Here is a 15,620-nt window from a genome sequence, read left to right as displayed (position 1 = left end):
TTTCTAATGGAAAACTGAATACTAATTTTTTTTTAGTATAATATAAACAATTTAGTATAAATTTTTCTTAGCATTGGAAGCTATTTAAAATTGTATATTGAAAATAATCTGCAGTCTGGCAGGTGAAGATCCTCTGCTCTTCACTTCTGCTTAGCACCAGTAAATTGAATGAAACCAGCCTTGCATTTCAGCAACACATCTGGCCAACTATATCTTTGATGTCCTCTTTGCATGCTGTACACTTCCAAGCAGCAATACAGCTCACGTTAAACTAAAATCAGTTTCCATCAGCCTCATTTGTCTTTTCTAAGGTTTTAGGCACCTTATAAAGTCTTACCACAGATCATGAGCAGCAGACCCATTCTGTAAAGAGTAGTGAGATGTTTTACTTGAGATTCACATAGCTACAGTGATATTGCTATCTTATTAATGTATTCTAATTATTTATATCTTTGAAATTGATATTGATAATACATCACTAATTGATAATTATTGATATATTATTGATATATTAATTGATAAAAAATTAAAGCAATAATAAATGTGTTTTATCATCATCCTTGACAGCCTTTTTGGTTCTAGGTCTCTTTGTATGCTCAAGTCAGGCAAAAGGTCACCAGAAAAACAGATTAAGAGACACATACAAATGGAAAAAGATAAAAGCTGCATAGCATCTTGCACAAGGAAAGCCCTAGTACACTGAAAGTCATAAGATTTTTCTTTTAAAAAGTCCTTAACTTCTCTGATTTCTAATCTTATCAGTCAAGTTGCTACATGAGAGATTTCAACACAGCAAATATAAAACCCAGTAAAAAAGCAGATGTTTTAACCATACAGCTTATTCGAAAATAGATGCTAAGAATCTGTGCCCTCCAAGCAGCCTGAAGTGTTAAATACTTTAGAAGTTACCTGGTTACATGCAAGTTTGGGTCATGGGCCAGTCTCATGAACTTTTGGCTCAGAAATTATACACAGTACTGCCTGTGCAGCCAGACTGGTTGTTTACTATTTTACCATTGATAGTCTTGAGTTGAACAAATAAAGGGACATGTTTACTCACCCAGCCTATCTCCTAGCCAAACAAGACTTCCTAGTGAACAAAAAATCTGTTTTCCCCACCACTGTTTTCCTTAGACCAAGAAAACTCTCATGAATAGATGTTTTACCTGCATCCCACTTTAATGCTGGTTTCCATAAAATGCTCTTATTTGAAAACAGAGCATGGCTTCCCTATCATGGAAAATTTAAGCCTTTCTTAGATTTCAAATTTACATTTGCATGCACTCAGTGGGAGACAGATGAAGAGTAAAGGAGCATGGGCAGAGCATCAAGACAAGAATAAGACAAATGAAGCTGATCCAGGAGGTGATAGAAGTTGTTGTTGATGTACCTGAAGTAAATATGGAGACATGGTGGAGTGAGCACTATTTCCTATTTGCTTGTTAAAAATCAAGGATGGCTTATTTATCCTTGCTCTTTTCCCAGATGACCTCTAAACAGTTATGTACTGCAAATATGAAATGGCAGAACAGCTTTGCTGGTTTATATACTGCTAACTATTTATAAAGCAAATGGTAGCAATTTGTATTAGTATTTCCATGGGATGTTGAAGGTGATGAATTGTTATACTCATTGACTGTAAATTTCATTCCTAGACCTGATTTGATATGTTCTATGCAGGGCATGAATAAGTTAAATTCATGCAGGGCATGAATAAGTTAAATTTCACAGTCTAAAATGCACCACTACCTTTTAGGAAAATCCCACCATAGTTTTTCTGAACTTTAAAAAAAAAAATCAGTTGGTATTTTCCACTAGCCTCTAAGTCAGCAATAAGGGATTTTTTTCATTTCACCATCAAAGTGTAAATTTCAAAAAAAGACAGAGTAGCAGTAAGGTGTACGGAATTAAAATTATTTTGTCATTAAATGATATCTGGATTTCAGCCAGGAAACAAGGTATTTTCACATTTAAGAAATCACCAACCAGTATTTGCCATGATGCTCCATTGCACAAGTCCCATTAGCCAGCAGGCAGCTGCATGCAGCTGCAATAGATAAAGATTGCTTTCCATACTCTTTTTCACTGCTGCTGATTTCAGAGCAGTTATTCTGATTTCTTTGACAGAAGGATCAATTATTTTCCTCTGGTTTCCAATGAATATTACCTTCGAGCATCTTCTGCAGACTATTTCTCATAACATGGATGTTCTCAATGCCTATGAATTGAAACTTGATGTTGGAGTAGTTGTCTTCATTTTCATATCCCTTCCCTGCTGCTCTGTTTGCCATTGCATTGAGCTGAAAAACACAGGGAAATTTGGATGAAAACCAGCGGCAGAATCTTTTCAAAACAAATCTTGTGGTCTACAGCAATAAATCAGAGTGGTTTAAGTCAGTCACAAATAGGAAGCATTTGCCACAGTGTCTCACAAGGGGCTCTGAATCGGGGATCTGTTCACAGCCCATTGCAGGGCGCTGGGCTGCCGAGTCTCTGATATCCCCACTTCACACCCTTTGGGTGAAACCTCGTTAGTGAGGTTAAACACAAAACCCTCCCGGCTTAGGCAGGATTCCTCTGCAAGAGCATAAAGGTTTCCATTTAAAGGGCAGCTGTGATTTTGCGTGGGATCAGCTTTATGTTTTCCAGCAGAACGCACCCAGGAGGTGGCAGTGTCTCATCTGCCGCGCCGCTAGCTCATCGCCGGTGCGCACCCGTGCCGCCCGAGTTACTGTGTTTTACCGCTCAAACCATCCAAAAGCAGGTACAGCTTACTTCTTTGAAGCATGTAATAATGAACAGGGAGCCGGAGTAGTTTTTTCCTTATTTTATAGTAACTTGGCTCTGGTTAAGCAAGATTACAAAATATTTGAATTGACAAAATTACCACAAAAATCTCCATCCGCAATGTGCAGCTATCAAAGGAGTTGTTAAGCTTCAGCAAAAATACTTTCAGCTGGAAGCTGAAGTTTTCTCTTCAAATCTGTTACTTGCTTCCTGACATGGGAAAGTGACTGAATACTTCTTTAGTTTAGTTTTCTCAAGCATAAAATTAAGGCTGTGGTTAATGTTTATTTTCTCCCTTTTGGAACCCTTGAGTGGGAAGGAAAACTATCTGCCAAGCTCTTTATGCCAAATTTTGATCCTTGGGCTGAAAACTAAAGCTGATAAAAATTAATTAAGTACTTTTTAAAAATAAGTCTTTTTAACGAAATTATTCTTTTATTAAGTACTTATCTACTTTTTTCCTAAATTTCCTATAGCAAGATCTCTCTGTGCAATGGAAAGAAATTGTCTTTTTGCATGAAGTCTATGCTCTTCTGTGAAATTCATGCTGTAGTACTAGGGGCCTTCAAAGTTCACAAGAAATATGAAGGCTCTGAGGGTGACAAAGCAGCTCAAGTGGCAGAACCTCCATGCCTCCAAGCACAACTCACAGCTTCTGCTCAGGAAAGATATAAGAAATAAATAATAAAGGATTTAGAATTCATTTGGCATCAACTGGACAGAAAGTGACTCATCTTCATTTCAGAGAGAGCCAATGCTCATGAAAGAGTAAAAAAAGTCTCTCTTAGGCATTGCCTAGGGGACAAGAGGCTGTGCAGATAACTGTCTCCAGTTTATTTCCCAATAGTGCAGGCAGCACTATTGATTCACTGCTTCTGTGGTCACATCTGAAACTCACTATAATAAATTTCAGTGCTTAGCTAATGGCATCATGGGATATAGAAGAATGTCCCCTTTTCTGACCTCTTCCACCCCAAACACACATACTCCCAATATTCAATTTTAATTTGGTGCCAACACTCACAATTGGGGATTGATTCTCTGATGATGTCTTTCCTCAAACCAAGATGAACAAGCCCAGCTTTTTTACATTATATGTCAAAATAGGTTTGTAAGGACCAAAACTGATATCTTAACTTTCAAAGGAAAGTGCTAAAAAGTTACATTTTTGGACCACCATTAGGAACTGAAACATTGCATGAATTTCATGAGACAACAGAAGGAACCACACTGTGGAAAGGAACCTGGGCAAAAATCCAACATTTTTGATTTATACAAATCTTGGGCAAAATTTCTTTTAACTTTCAGTATGCAATTCAGGAAAGAGCAGGAACAAAGAAACTCCAATCTTGTCTATCAACCAGCAGTCTGCTGATGTTTTGACTATCAATGGTCAATAAAAAACCATACAGCCTGTGGACAGCATGTCAATTAAGGACAGAGTCCTCTGTGTGACTTGCAACAAAGATATAAATTATCTGCTGAATCCTAATCTTTCTCTTTTGAAGTTGACATCAGTGTTCTTGTATAAATAAAATGAGGCAGTGTCTCTCTGCAGCAGCCTATAGCTTCAGGTAGAAAGATCTGTACAGATGAGTCTCAGTTACCACAAACCCTTGGAACCCTAAATGAAAAGCATCTATCCTCTAACTAACCCAGTACTCAGCACATAAATACCATTAACTGTTCCTGCAGCAGAGCAATTTTATCACAAATATCCTCTCTTAAAGGGCAATCTGAAATAGCACTCTTTGAAAGTAAATAAATATAAGGTTAAATTTGAAAAGCTTTCTGATACTCATTTATTTTAAATACTGTCAGTTGCCAAACTTTGCAGCTGCCACAATATTTACTAACAAGTTTTCCACATCATCTACCAAAATTCCATCTGTTGCTCTTAAAGTAGTCGTTGTGAAGCTATCTAAATTGTGCATGTCCTTGATTAATCTCAGTGAATATGAGGATACAGCCTGTAGAAGACCCCACTTGCAAGATTTCCTGGCATTTTCTTTTATCTGGAGGATAACCAAGTCAAGTCTTGTTATAATGTGCTGTAGTCATAAACACTAAGTCTACATTGGTTTCTTCTGTGATTACATAGAGAAATGACAGTGGCTTAAGTAAATTTGTATTTGGTGCTCCTGATATATTCCAATGAAGTGGAAACAAAGCCTTCTTCCACAGACAAATCTTTGGTTTTGAAAATTATCAATTGCAATGAGGGAAGAGCACTTGGGAATACTGAATTGAAGGATCCATCAACATTCATGATCTTTATAAGGAGCTGGTTCTTATGAGAAATGAGGCAAACAGCTTTTTAACTGCCTACAGGAATGCAAAGCCTTCCACCAGATTGGATATCTTATCCTTACATTTGTTAAAGGTTCCCTGAGGAATGCCAGGAAGCACTTCCACAGATACCTATCCATTGCTGTGTGCTCTACATTTATAAATGCATTATCAAGTGCAAAATTTAACAAGGCTGCATTTGGCATCTGGGATCACAGAAGTTTTGTAAATCTGTCCATTTTTGCTGCACAGAGAGTAGTAGTAGCAATCTAGTATACATATTTCTTTACATCAAAACCTTTTTATAAAAGGTTTTAAAGTTTGCACTTAACTGTTTTTTTAAACAAAACAGTTAAGTGCAAACAACGGTCTTCATGTCCTGACTAGCTCCTGAAGGAGCCGGCATTGCTGGAAATGTGCTGGCATTCATGGCTAAGTGAGCCTAATTCAGCCTCTCCACACCCTCTACAAAGTATGGGCTTTTTTGACTGCACACAGAAGGTGCCTCAAAGTAATTTACCAGAAAAAAAAAAAAAATAAAGGATGGCTTCTTCCTGTTACTACGTGGTAAAACATTTATAATAATCAAGTCAGTAAGTTGTTAGAAATAAATCAACTGCCTTATATAGGGCAGAGTGCCAATACCATCAGACAGGAAACAAGCTATAGCTGTCACTACGCACAGAAAACTGCTAAACAAGCATTATTTAGGCAGCTAGGTCTGTACTTCATGTCTAATGCCCTTTCTGAACACAATGGTACCAATCCTTTCCTAGTGCTCATCCCAGTTCACTTGCTTCAGGACCACAAGTAGGCTGGTAGCATCCTTCTCTTCCCAACAACACAGAGGGAACTAAAGGTAAAATACCAGATTACAAAGCCCTTGGTGGACTTGCGTCCATGAGACATGCCAAGGCCCTCATTTCCTGACTACTGCCTCCCATTAGAGCTGTGAGCACTCACAGCACCTTCCCACCAAGGCTCATGCCTTCAGTCACCAGCCATGCAGGTTCCCTGTATCTGCTCCAGCTCTGCCAGGTTTGCCCTTTCTCACTCCATTTCTCACGTTTCTCAGTTTTACTCACCTTGCCCTTTCAGACTCTGTCTTCTGGTCTCAGGATAATGAAACATTTTCCTTGTTCTTTTTCCTCAAATATTTATTCTTTTTTTTTTTTCCTTTTCCCCATGTTATAGCTAATCCCATACCTACAAGGGATTCTCTGGAGGTTTGCCTCTTTAGTTTCTTTTCTTCAGAGACTTTGGTAACTTCAAGAGGAAAGTTGCTGATAGTATAAGAAAGAACATATCCCTACTCTCACCTCCAGGTACTGAAGTCTGTCTATCACCTTGAGCTGTTTGCTAGCATGACAACTTTGACACAAAGTTTTTTTAAGCTTCCAACCTCTTTTAGATCATTATTGAGTTTCTATGCTTCTCCAGAGCATAATTTTTTTCTAGAGCTTTTTTCTTGGCCAGAGGTTTTTAATCAATTATAGATATGGCATCTGATGTCACTATTTATCATATTTCAGATTGTCTCTCAAAACCACCACAGTGCTAGAGATATTTAAAGGTCTCTTCCATTCCTGTGATCTCAGTGACTTGTCTTTCTTTAGCCTTGTGCAGGGGTCATTGGAATTTTCTCACTTCCAGGAGAAATCAGTCATGGAGAATTATAGTATAAGCAGTCAGAAGTTTGCAACATTAAAAACAATTGTAAATACGTCTTATAATGGGAATTAATTTTCGCCAGTCTCATCAGAAATATTCTTACTTGATAGCTCCTTTGTGTGTGTAAACAGTTACAACTGCACATTATTTACTTTTCTGTATCTTGACATTTTGCTAAGAACAAGAAAAGGGAAAGGTCCAGTGTAAAGGAGAAAATTCTCCCAGAGATAATGATGTGGTCAAGGTTCCTAGTCAAGATTCCCCTGCTAAATCCTCATGTACCTGTGGAGTTAGACAGGTGCAACTAAGATCAGAAGTGACTAGGTCAGTCGCTCAGGTTGTGTGTCTTCCCGAATGGATTGAGCCCAGGCTCAGTCTTGCTATGTGCAAGAAATGTAATGTGCTTACTTTGGGCCGAGTGTCGACAACATATATGAAATCACTGCCTGGATTGGCTTTTCTGATGGCCTGGAGCATCTGCTCATCCTCAAGGCATCGAGCACTAAAGCCAGATAAAGGCTGGCTGCTTCTACATATGGAGGCCTGCAGAAAAGAAGACAAACAAAAAACCTTACAGAATTATACAGTAGAAATTATTTAGCATCCAGAAGCATTTACAAAACCCAGATCGTTAGATGTTTGCCTAGATGTACAATTACATGAGAAAGACAGAATGGTAAAATTAATTACATGTTAATAAATGCATTATTTTCAACTACATGTTAATAAACACATTCTTTTTTAAAAGGCAAGGAAGCATTAAAACAATACAACCCCACTGGCCCAAGTCTAATCTCGAATCAAATTTTAGAGCTGTTTTAAGTATTGTATTTCCCTAATGTGGAATACCTCCTGAAAGGTGATATCTTGAGGATGAGAACAGCCTTGAAATCATGAGAACATTGATATAACAAAAAGGAATAGGTCCTTTTGTACTCCCACTTGCCAGGTACCAGGCTGATTACACACAACCTACACCAGTGCCTGCTTTACCAAACAGCCTGGCAGCATGAGTCCAGGAAACAGAAATGTATGACATGAAACCAGATCACCAGTGATGGGGTATTTTTAGCGCTGCCTAAGGAAAAAGACCTCCCTGAATAAGAAGTGGGTCAGGCAGCCTCACTCCTGCAGAACTTGTATTAAGCAGGGCTACTGAAGGAGGCAAGAGAGCTTCTCCACACACCCATCAAGATCACCTGCTCTCCAGATGAAACCAGGAAAGAAGAAACAAAATGTGAAATAGGTGGGCAGGGAGATTTTTATTTTTGCATGGCAGAGGACAGCTGGATTTATAGAAGGCAAGAGGATAATATATGCACTTTCTAAGCACTGAACACAAGCATGAAGAGAACCTGCCTACTGAAGGTCCCAACCTGTGCAGGCTGTCCTGCAGATTATTTATTACTGTGAGAAAGGACATGCTTTTTTCAGTCACATCTTTGAACTATCAGTAGTTAGTCTTTATTAGTATGGGTCTTTAAGAGAGAAACCCAGAATTGTGTGAGACCCTGTTCACACTTTATTAATGGTTTTGCAAACAGGTTCTTGTTATGTGGAGTTTAGTCTTCTGATCAGCACATATTCCAGTGATTTATTACATGCTATTGCATAACCTGAACAGATAGTTGCAGACTTTGATCTTATCATATCCACACAGACTGTGTAAGATGCAGAGGTGTCACATCACCACTGAATTTGTCAGGATGAAGAAGTTGTGTGGAAGTTCTGTCTATGAAGGACTGGATGAGTGGTACCTGTCTCCTCTGCATGCAGTAGGCTCTTCCCAACTGCTGATAAATCTTACCCCTTTCCTGCCCATTAGTCTATTTACTGGCAATCTCCAAACTCACAGGGAGCTATTTCCTCCAACACTGCTTTTCCTAGCTCTTTAAACTATAAAGGTTCCAGGAGTAAACACAATACTTCAGATCCTGGTACTTTGAACATTAACCTGAACTTCAACCACAGCAGGGAAAACATTCAGGCTGAAACCTGAAACTCATCCAAGATGAATTACTATTTATTAATGGTAATCTACCTGACCCTGAAACCTTTTCTTTCACTGAGGTTTGGAAATGTCCAAGTGTTTTGAATCCTAGATATCTATATTTGGACCTAGTTGATCATGCAAAGTGATTAACTCTGAAAAATTTGACCTGAACAAAATGTTAAACAAAATATTTAATTAATGCAGAGATTGTATTTACTATTTAAATCTCCCTATTCTCCACTTCATTGTAAAATTCACAGATCTTTATGGAATCAATGCTCTGATGAAATGCAGGGTAAAGGAGTAAAAATAATGTCTCATTCCTTTCTTCTGAAGCTTAAATCTACAATAAGGGCTGCTGTAAAGGCAAGATTTCCATGGAGATTGTAGCCCATGATTTATGCTTGTGACTTTCTGCAGAAATATGTCCCAGCCTGTGTGGCAAATGCTACAGATACCCTGTAAGCCCAGACTAGCTCTGTCTCTTGGAAGGTCCTGACCATCCCCCAGCACTAGGGAAGACCTCTCAGTGCCACTCTGGACTGAAGCAGGAGTCACACAGATCCTTTGAGAGTACAAAGGGGATGCCCTTCTCCAAAGTGGTAATGACAGCTGAGCTAAGGCAGTCCCTAAAGGGCTGGAACACAAATGTAAAAACACCCAGTTTGGGGATCCTTCAGCCCAAGGGTCTCCTTTCTCACCTCAGCTGCCAGAAACAGAAATGCAAATAGTCTAGGTTCAGGTTTTTTCCAAATGGTTACAGACAAGTGAAGCAGTTCCTTGCTCAGCCCTGAGAATGTTTGCTATGGAGAGGGCAAGGTGGAACTCCTCACTCTTGCAGACAAGGAGAGACTCTTCAGTAAAACCAAAAACCACAACCTACTGCTCAGCCAAAATTTAGTGGCTGTTATATCCATCCTTTCTGTGTCTTTTCACAGATCTCTTCTTGAAAAGCTGCTCCTGATTCTCTAACTGATGCAAGTATCATTTTTGACCCTCCTCAACTTGCTCTCAAGCTACCAGATCCAAAATTGCTCTGTTCTCCTCCCAGTCAGCTACTAAGCTGCCTGCTACTGGCCTTCACTCCTCTGCCACCCATGTCTCAGGGCCTCCTGTACTACTCCACTTCCTTGTGATACAGAGATCACTCATTTTTTGTGTGAGCTGGATGATGAAACTGGGTTCAAATGTCTGCATTAAATGTCTAATAATGAACTAACCACACTAACCAGCCTACACTCTTTTTTTTTTTTTTTAAATTAAATAAACACTGATTTTCTCTTGCAAAACCTTACTAGAAGAATTATGAGGCCAAGGCCAAAATAAGCAAACATTTGAGGTTACAAATTCACACTTACATTGTTACCCTTGCAGTAGTAGGAAAGAGCTGGGAAACGCCTTCGGCTGCGAAATTTAGAGCTCCCCACTATGATGTGTGCAGTTGCAGACTTTGGTACATAGACTTCTGTAGGATAGGAGTCACAGACCTGTGAAAGGAAACTCTGTTTGTTTGGTCTGCAAAGTGCAAGTCGCATTAGCCATTTTCACAGCAAAAACAAAGCACCATAGAACTCAAACCTCGGGGAATAGTCTGTTGTAATTGTAAACCTATCACTGCTGGCCCTCAAAACATCATTTTGAAGCTGGAAAGTGTTAATCCTAACTTACAGATGGAAAAACTGAAGCAAAAGGGTTGAAGGGCTGTATTTCCAAGTGTTAATTCATGACTTGTTGAAACAGGCTTAACACACATTCATCCCAGAAAGGATTTGTTGTTATGTATAGCAAGGTTGTTTTTACAACTGCAGTATCCTCTGCAGCAGAATTTGGGAGTAAGGATGGGAGTGGGTGAAGTTCTCAAACATTCTGCTGGGAGGGGACAATATGGGAGGGAACAATGGAGCCAAATTTTTCAGAAAATTTGATAATAAGAAAAAAAAGGACAAAAATAGGGACACGGCGACAAGAAATTAAGCTTCATCAAATGAGGCTGCCAAAAGGCAAGCAGCCCTGACAATGCCTACCACTTCTGAGAGGAACCTATAAGCCTGCAAAAAAAGCCCCAGATTACCTCTGAAGACAAGTGAGGCCACAGATGCAATCCTGTTTTTACCCCCTTTTCCTGATATTGTCTGTAGCATTCTGACTGGGGTCAGAAGGATATTCAGTATCTCCCTTTGACTTTCTGAGATGACTAAAGCACTAAGGATGGCCAGGATGAAATTATTCTCTGAGTTGAGAGATATGTAAAGAAAGGGAAAGGAAAGGAAGGGCTTGTGGTTACAGTTGCTGCTGTGGTGAACTGGATTTTATTCATCATGACATTTTTTCTACACTTTATCTTAAAAGAGATCATACATTTTTTTCCACTCATCTTAACAAAAAGAAAACAATCCCTGATAGCACATTCAGTCTTTTCTGGGAATGTCACAGTCCTTCCCTAACAAGGATATGTTCCAGCAACCGAACCAATGGAGTGCATGGACAAACTTCCTTCAAAAATATCTTGGTTATTATTCTTCACAATTAATTAACATTAAAAGGTCTTCAATCGTACAAGACCGAATGAGGAAGGACAGCAGGCAGCTAGGAAGATTTATGACCTATAAGATCACTGTGAAAATCACTGACAGTCAATCACAGATGCTTCAAAAGGAGTGTGGGAACAGCCAGTGAGGAAAAAATATTGCCAATTGTTCCATCTGGAACAATTTTTTTTTTTCCTAAAATGACTATGAAGTAATTTTGCATAGCCCTACATATCAGGGAAACTCTTATTCACACACATAACCTTAGGTATGACTTTAACTTCTTCCCAGGCAGCTGAACTCTAACATTTAAAACACAGTGGACTTATTTTCTGCTTTTCATTTCCACATCTGTCAAATGAAGACCCATCCTTTCTCTCACTTTCTGTGTGCCATTTTATGTGTAGCAGAGTAACTGCACCTTACTACATGTGTGTACAGCACTGAGCACAAAGAATACTGCCAGCAAGCATATGGTGGTCCTTGGTCAGGCTGCTGATTTGTTGTACAGACAGCCTCTGTGACAGAAAAATCACAACAACTTACTCCATAGTCTCTGTTTACATCACTAATCTGCCAATAGTTGTTTGGAACACCCATCCGATTATATTCCTCATTGAGGTCCACAAGCTTCCACCCTTGCTCTCGTTCTTCTTTATCTAATTTTGGATTGAAGGAGAAGCAATACAGCTCTTCATATTTCACTGGGAAAAAAAATAAGGAAAGAAACAGAAAGGGTAAATGCCTTCAGATTTCTCATGCTGAAATCATACTTTGCACGGACTTTGATGCAGCCTCCTTTCAAAGAGCACACTCTGCTTTACAAAAGCACATATCCTGCTTTATATCTACTGTCAAGAAAACTTTGAAGGTACATGCTCTTTTGTTATTTGTATATGTTGCAATCTATGTGCCTTAAGTGAAGTGCTACTTAAGACATACTGTTCTGCTAGTCTCCAGTACATTTGTAAAAACTTTCCCCGGCACAAAGACAAAATGTCAGCAATGTGCTTTTATCCAAAGAAAACTAAAGCCAGTGCCAGAGTAAGCACTTGTTCTTCAAAAGAATTTGCTATCTAGAGTAGTTTAGAAGTCCCTTTATTAATGTAACATCTATCCTGTGGCAAAGAAAAAAGATATGAACAATGGACTTTGCAGCACATTCTTCCAAAAATGAAAAAAAAAAACACCTCAGTAGTCATTGTCCCTATTTAGGAAGGTTTCCAATAGAACCAGTGAAATCATAGTTTTGTGGACTGCAAAATTCAGTCCTTGAATTATTAGCAAATGCATTCAAGATGCACATGATGTAATAGGATTAAAGAAGCATGTGCTACATCAAATAATTTATCATCACCAGGAAGTTGTTTAAGCAGCTATGGCACCTGTTACCTTCAACCACATACCATGTATGAAAGTTTGGTGGCGCTGGAGTTTTTAAACTTTTTTTAGGAATATATATGCATTTAATTAATCCTAATCCTAGAGAGCAGTGGCAGGCAGACACCACTGCCACTGAATCCCAGCTGTTACAGGGATGTTCATGTTAACTCTGTCAGGAACATACTGAAAATCAACAAAGTCTTGAGTAGGGAGAAAAAAGAGAATTATTTCCACATTTTCCAGCAATTTAAACTCCTTCTGTATTCTCTAATTTCAAACTTCTGGCATGGCACAGATTAGGAAGACAGTCTGGTTTATTTCTCACATGTTAAGCTAAAGTTTTAGCACAATCCGTAAGTCCAAGCTGAGCTTTTGGTAGCAATCTGAGCTCCTGTTTTCACTGCTTTGTTGTCAGAAGCATGGGGATTTTCTTTCCAATGGATCTGCTGTTCACAGGCACAAGGAAAGCCTTTAAAAATCTACCTATGTATCCAGGTTACTTATGACTGCAGTCTGCCTCAACATTATAAGTATTACCACATGGTGGTATCTGCACATAATAACAAAACATTCAAGTATTGGTAGTCAGTGCCTTACCACATCTTTGCCAGTACTTACAGGACCTTTCCCAATCTTTCAATAACTTTGCCATAAACATCTGCAAACCTGCTATTAGATATGTAGTATTTTATGGTCAGCTTGTTTTACAAAATGGCTTAATTAAGCAAAAAGGCCAAATTCAGCTGACAGCTTGACCTTATTAAAATTCTAGTAAAAAAAAAAATTAAGCATAATCTTCACCTTTATTGCAACTAGAATATCAGATAGCATGGAATGTGTTAAACCAGTATACAACATGAGCTTCTCTCAGGAACGAATTAAAAGAACAGGCAGAGAGTGGAAAATAGAGCCCAATAAGGTCAAATTATCTGCTCATGGAGTAAAAAATACCTTCTAATGCTGAGCAACCATATTATCCAAAGGAAGTACAGCTTCATGCCCTGACAAAATGACAGGGAAGAGCACAGTCAGGTACAAATGACTCAGCTTGAATCAGAGCCTTCTAATTTTGAGTAGGTAGGCAAGATCTTATCTGTCTCAAATCCCAATCAGATAGTTTGCTGGAGAAGGAAAACTGCTGTGCAGTTAAACTATGCAAAGAGCTAATTCTACAGTGCTGTTACTGCCTCTTCTTTACTCAGACCTTCTTGTCCACTGCAGTCAGTCACTGAACTTGTACTCAGGGTCCTCAGCTACTCTTCCTTTCATCATCTGGGGCATAGCAGCACACAGACCTCCTCCTGCCTCCAAGAAAAAGGATTAAAGAATCACATGCCTCCCAGCATACATGAACATGTACTTGCAGCTGGGGTGCATGGAATGAATCCAGATTTTCATCAGCAGAAACACTGATTGATTTTTTCTAAATGTTTTAAATGTCTCTGATTACTTTCACCCTGCATCACCTAGCTTATCAAGTTACTTCTGCTACAGTAATATAGTACTACTGCTATTATTAGTACTTTATAAAGCTCAGTAGCTGTGCTGGTGGACTGTGGAATTTTTGTCCCCTTTACAGAGCAGATAACAAGATTTTTTTTCTCCTAAAAAGAAAAAAAAAATTAAATCCAGTTGTTGTCAGCTTTGTCAAGACTGCAGCAGATAATTTCTTTGCATACTGTTAAAATAATAAAGAACCAAAGCTGGTGTTATATTTATAAATTCATAATTTAAAATAAACAATCCAGAAGTTTTGTCAGTTGGGTCTTAGGAGAGCACAGTGCAGAGAGGAGCTATAATGTAGGCAATCAAATGTTGGGCTTTGACACAACATTTGGTTTTTCATTGAAAAGGGGAAAGGTTTCAAAAGGATCTTGAAGTGAATTCAGAAACATACAGGGCATACTCAAAATGTAGATAATAGTAGGCCAAAGCATAGGCAGGCCAGTGAAATAAAACAACTGCTTGCTGCTAAACCTTTCACTGATTTTAAGGAATTTCTGCGCAGCACAAAAGTTCAAAATGGAAATCTTGACAGGACCACTGATGTATTGTAAAATTTTTGTTACAACAGAGACATAAAACTTACCTGAATTTAGAATATTCTCCTAAATTTACATTTACACAAGTCATCCAGCAAATTAGTTGCACACAATATATCTTTATAATATATTTCATGGCCCATGATGCCCATGAGTATTACTTTAAACAGAAGTATTATTTTAGAGTATTATTTTAAACAGAAGTTCATGTCATAATTTCCAGAGTAAACTACTTGTTATAATGAGCTGTCTTCATTGATCTACAAATGATTATATCAATATTTCTCTCACAACACATCTCCATTGAAACTTTTTTCTTAACCTGCAAAGGACAAAGATGCACAGATACATTTCTTCCACTAAATTCTCCCTCCTCAGGATGAAGGCTGATTTTTTGTGCTGTTTTCTTCCCATACCTGGCCGAGCCAGACGTATCAGGGATATGTAAACGTCATGGCAGTCTCGTTCCTGAGGGATCACCAGATGGATCACCTGAAAGTTCTTGCAGCGGATCAGCAAGGGGCAACCAGTGGCAGTGGTGGCTTGTTTCTCAATAGAGGAAATTTGGCTGTGGAGAACCTGAGGGCAATTAAAGAGTTATGCTAGTGAAAACTTTAAGAAGAAAAGCAATTATTTATAATGATGTGCCAGAACAGGCACAGTACTTCCACTACTCTTTCAGAAAACCCTCATGCTCCTCCTCCTGTAGTTTGGTTCTATCTCCAGCTTCAGGCTCAAGCAGCTTGATAGATCACCTGCAGACAAAGAGGCATTTCTGGAGTGTTTCAGCTGCTCAAACATCAGCCTGCTCACATTATCCAAAGCTTTTTGTTTGTTTGCTTTAGTGTAAGCTAGTGGTTGTCAAAGCTCATTTCATCTATTTGCACAGTGAAAAGATGAACCAGCCCCAGTTACATAAGGCTAAAA

At 38.7% G+C, this 15,620-nt stretch overlaps 1 protein-coding gene across 2 annotated transcripts in view; it reads right to left on the bottom strand.

The window, feature by feature from the left end:
• The window catches only part of MTMR7 (myotubularin related protein 7), a 41,867-nt gene that overhangs the window by 13,691 nt on the left and 12,556 nt on the right, over positions 1 to 15,620 (bottom strand). For both annotated transcript variants that reach the window (XM_059844731.1, XM_059844732.1), the window contains exons 3-7: positions 15,110 to 15,272; positions 11,815 to 11,972; positions 10,099 to 10,227; positions 7,156 to 7,290; positions 2,168 to 2,300 (exon numbers count right to left, since the gene is read on the bottom strand). In XM_059844731.1, coding sequence (XP_059700714.1) covers positions 2,168 to 2,300; positions 7,156 to 7,290; positions 10,099 to 10,227; positions 11,815 to 11,972; positions 15,110 to 15,272 — 718 coding nt within the window. The remainder of the gene's footprint in view (positions 1 to 2,167; positions 2,301 to 7,155; positions 7,291 to 10,098; positions 10,228 to 11,814; positions 11,973 to 15,109; positions 15,273 to 15,620) is intronic.

This window comes from Haemorhous mexicanus, chromosome 4, assembly GCF_027477595.1.
Source record: "Haemorhous mexicanus isolate bHaeMex1 chromosome 4, bHaeMex1.pri, whole genome shotgun sequence".
NCBI classification, from domain to species: Eukaryota; Metazoa; Chordata; class Aves; order Passeriformes; family Fringillidae; genus Haemorhous; species Haemorhous mexicanus.
Note: the sequence above shows the minus strand (reverse complement) of the source record. Positions and strands in the feature narration are given on the sequence as shown.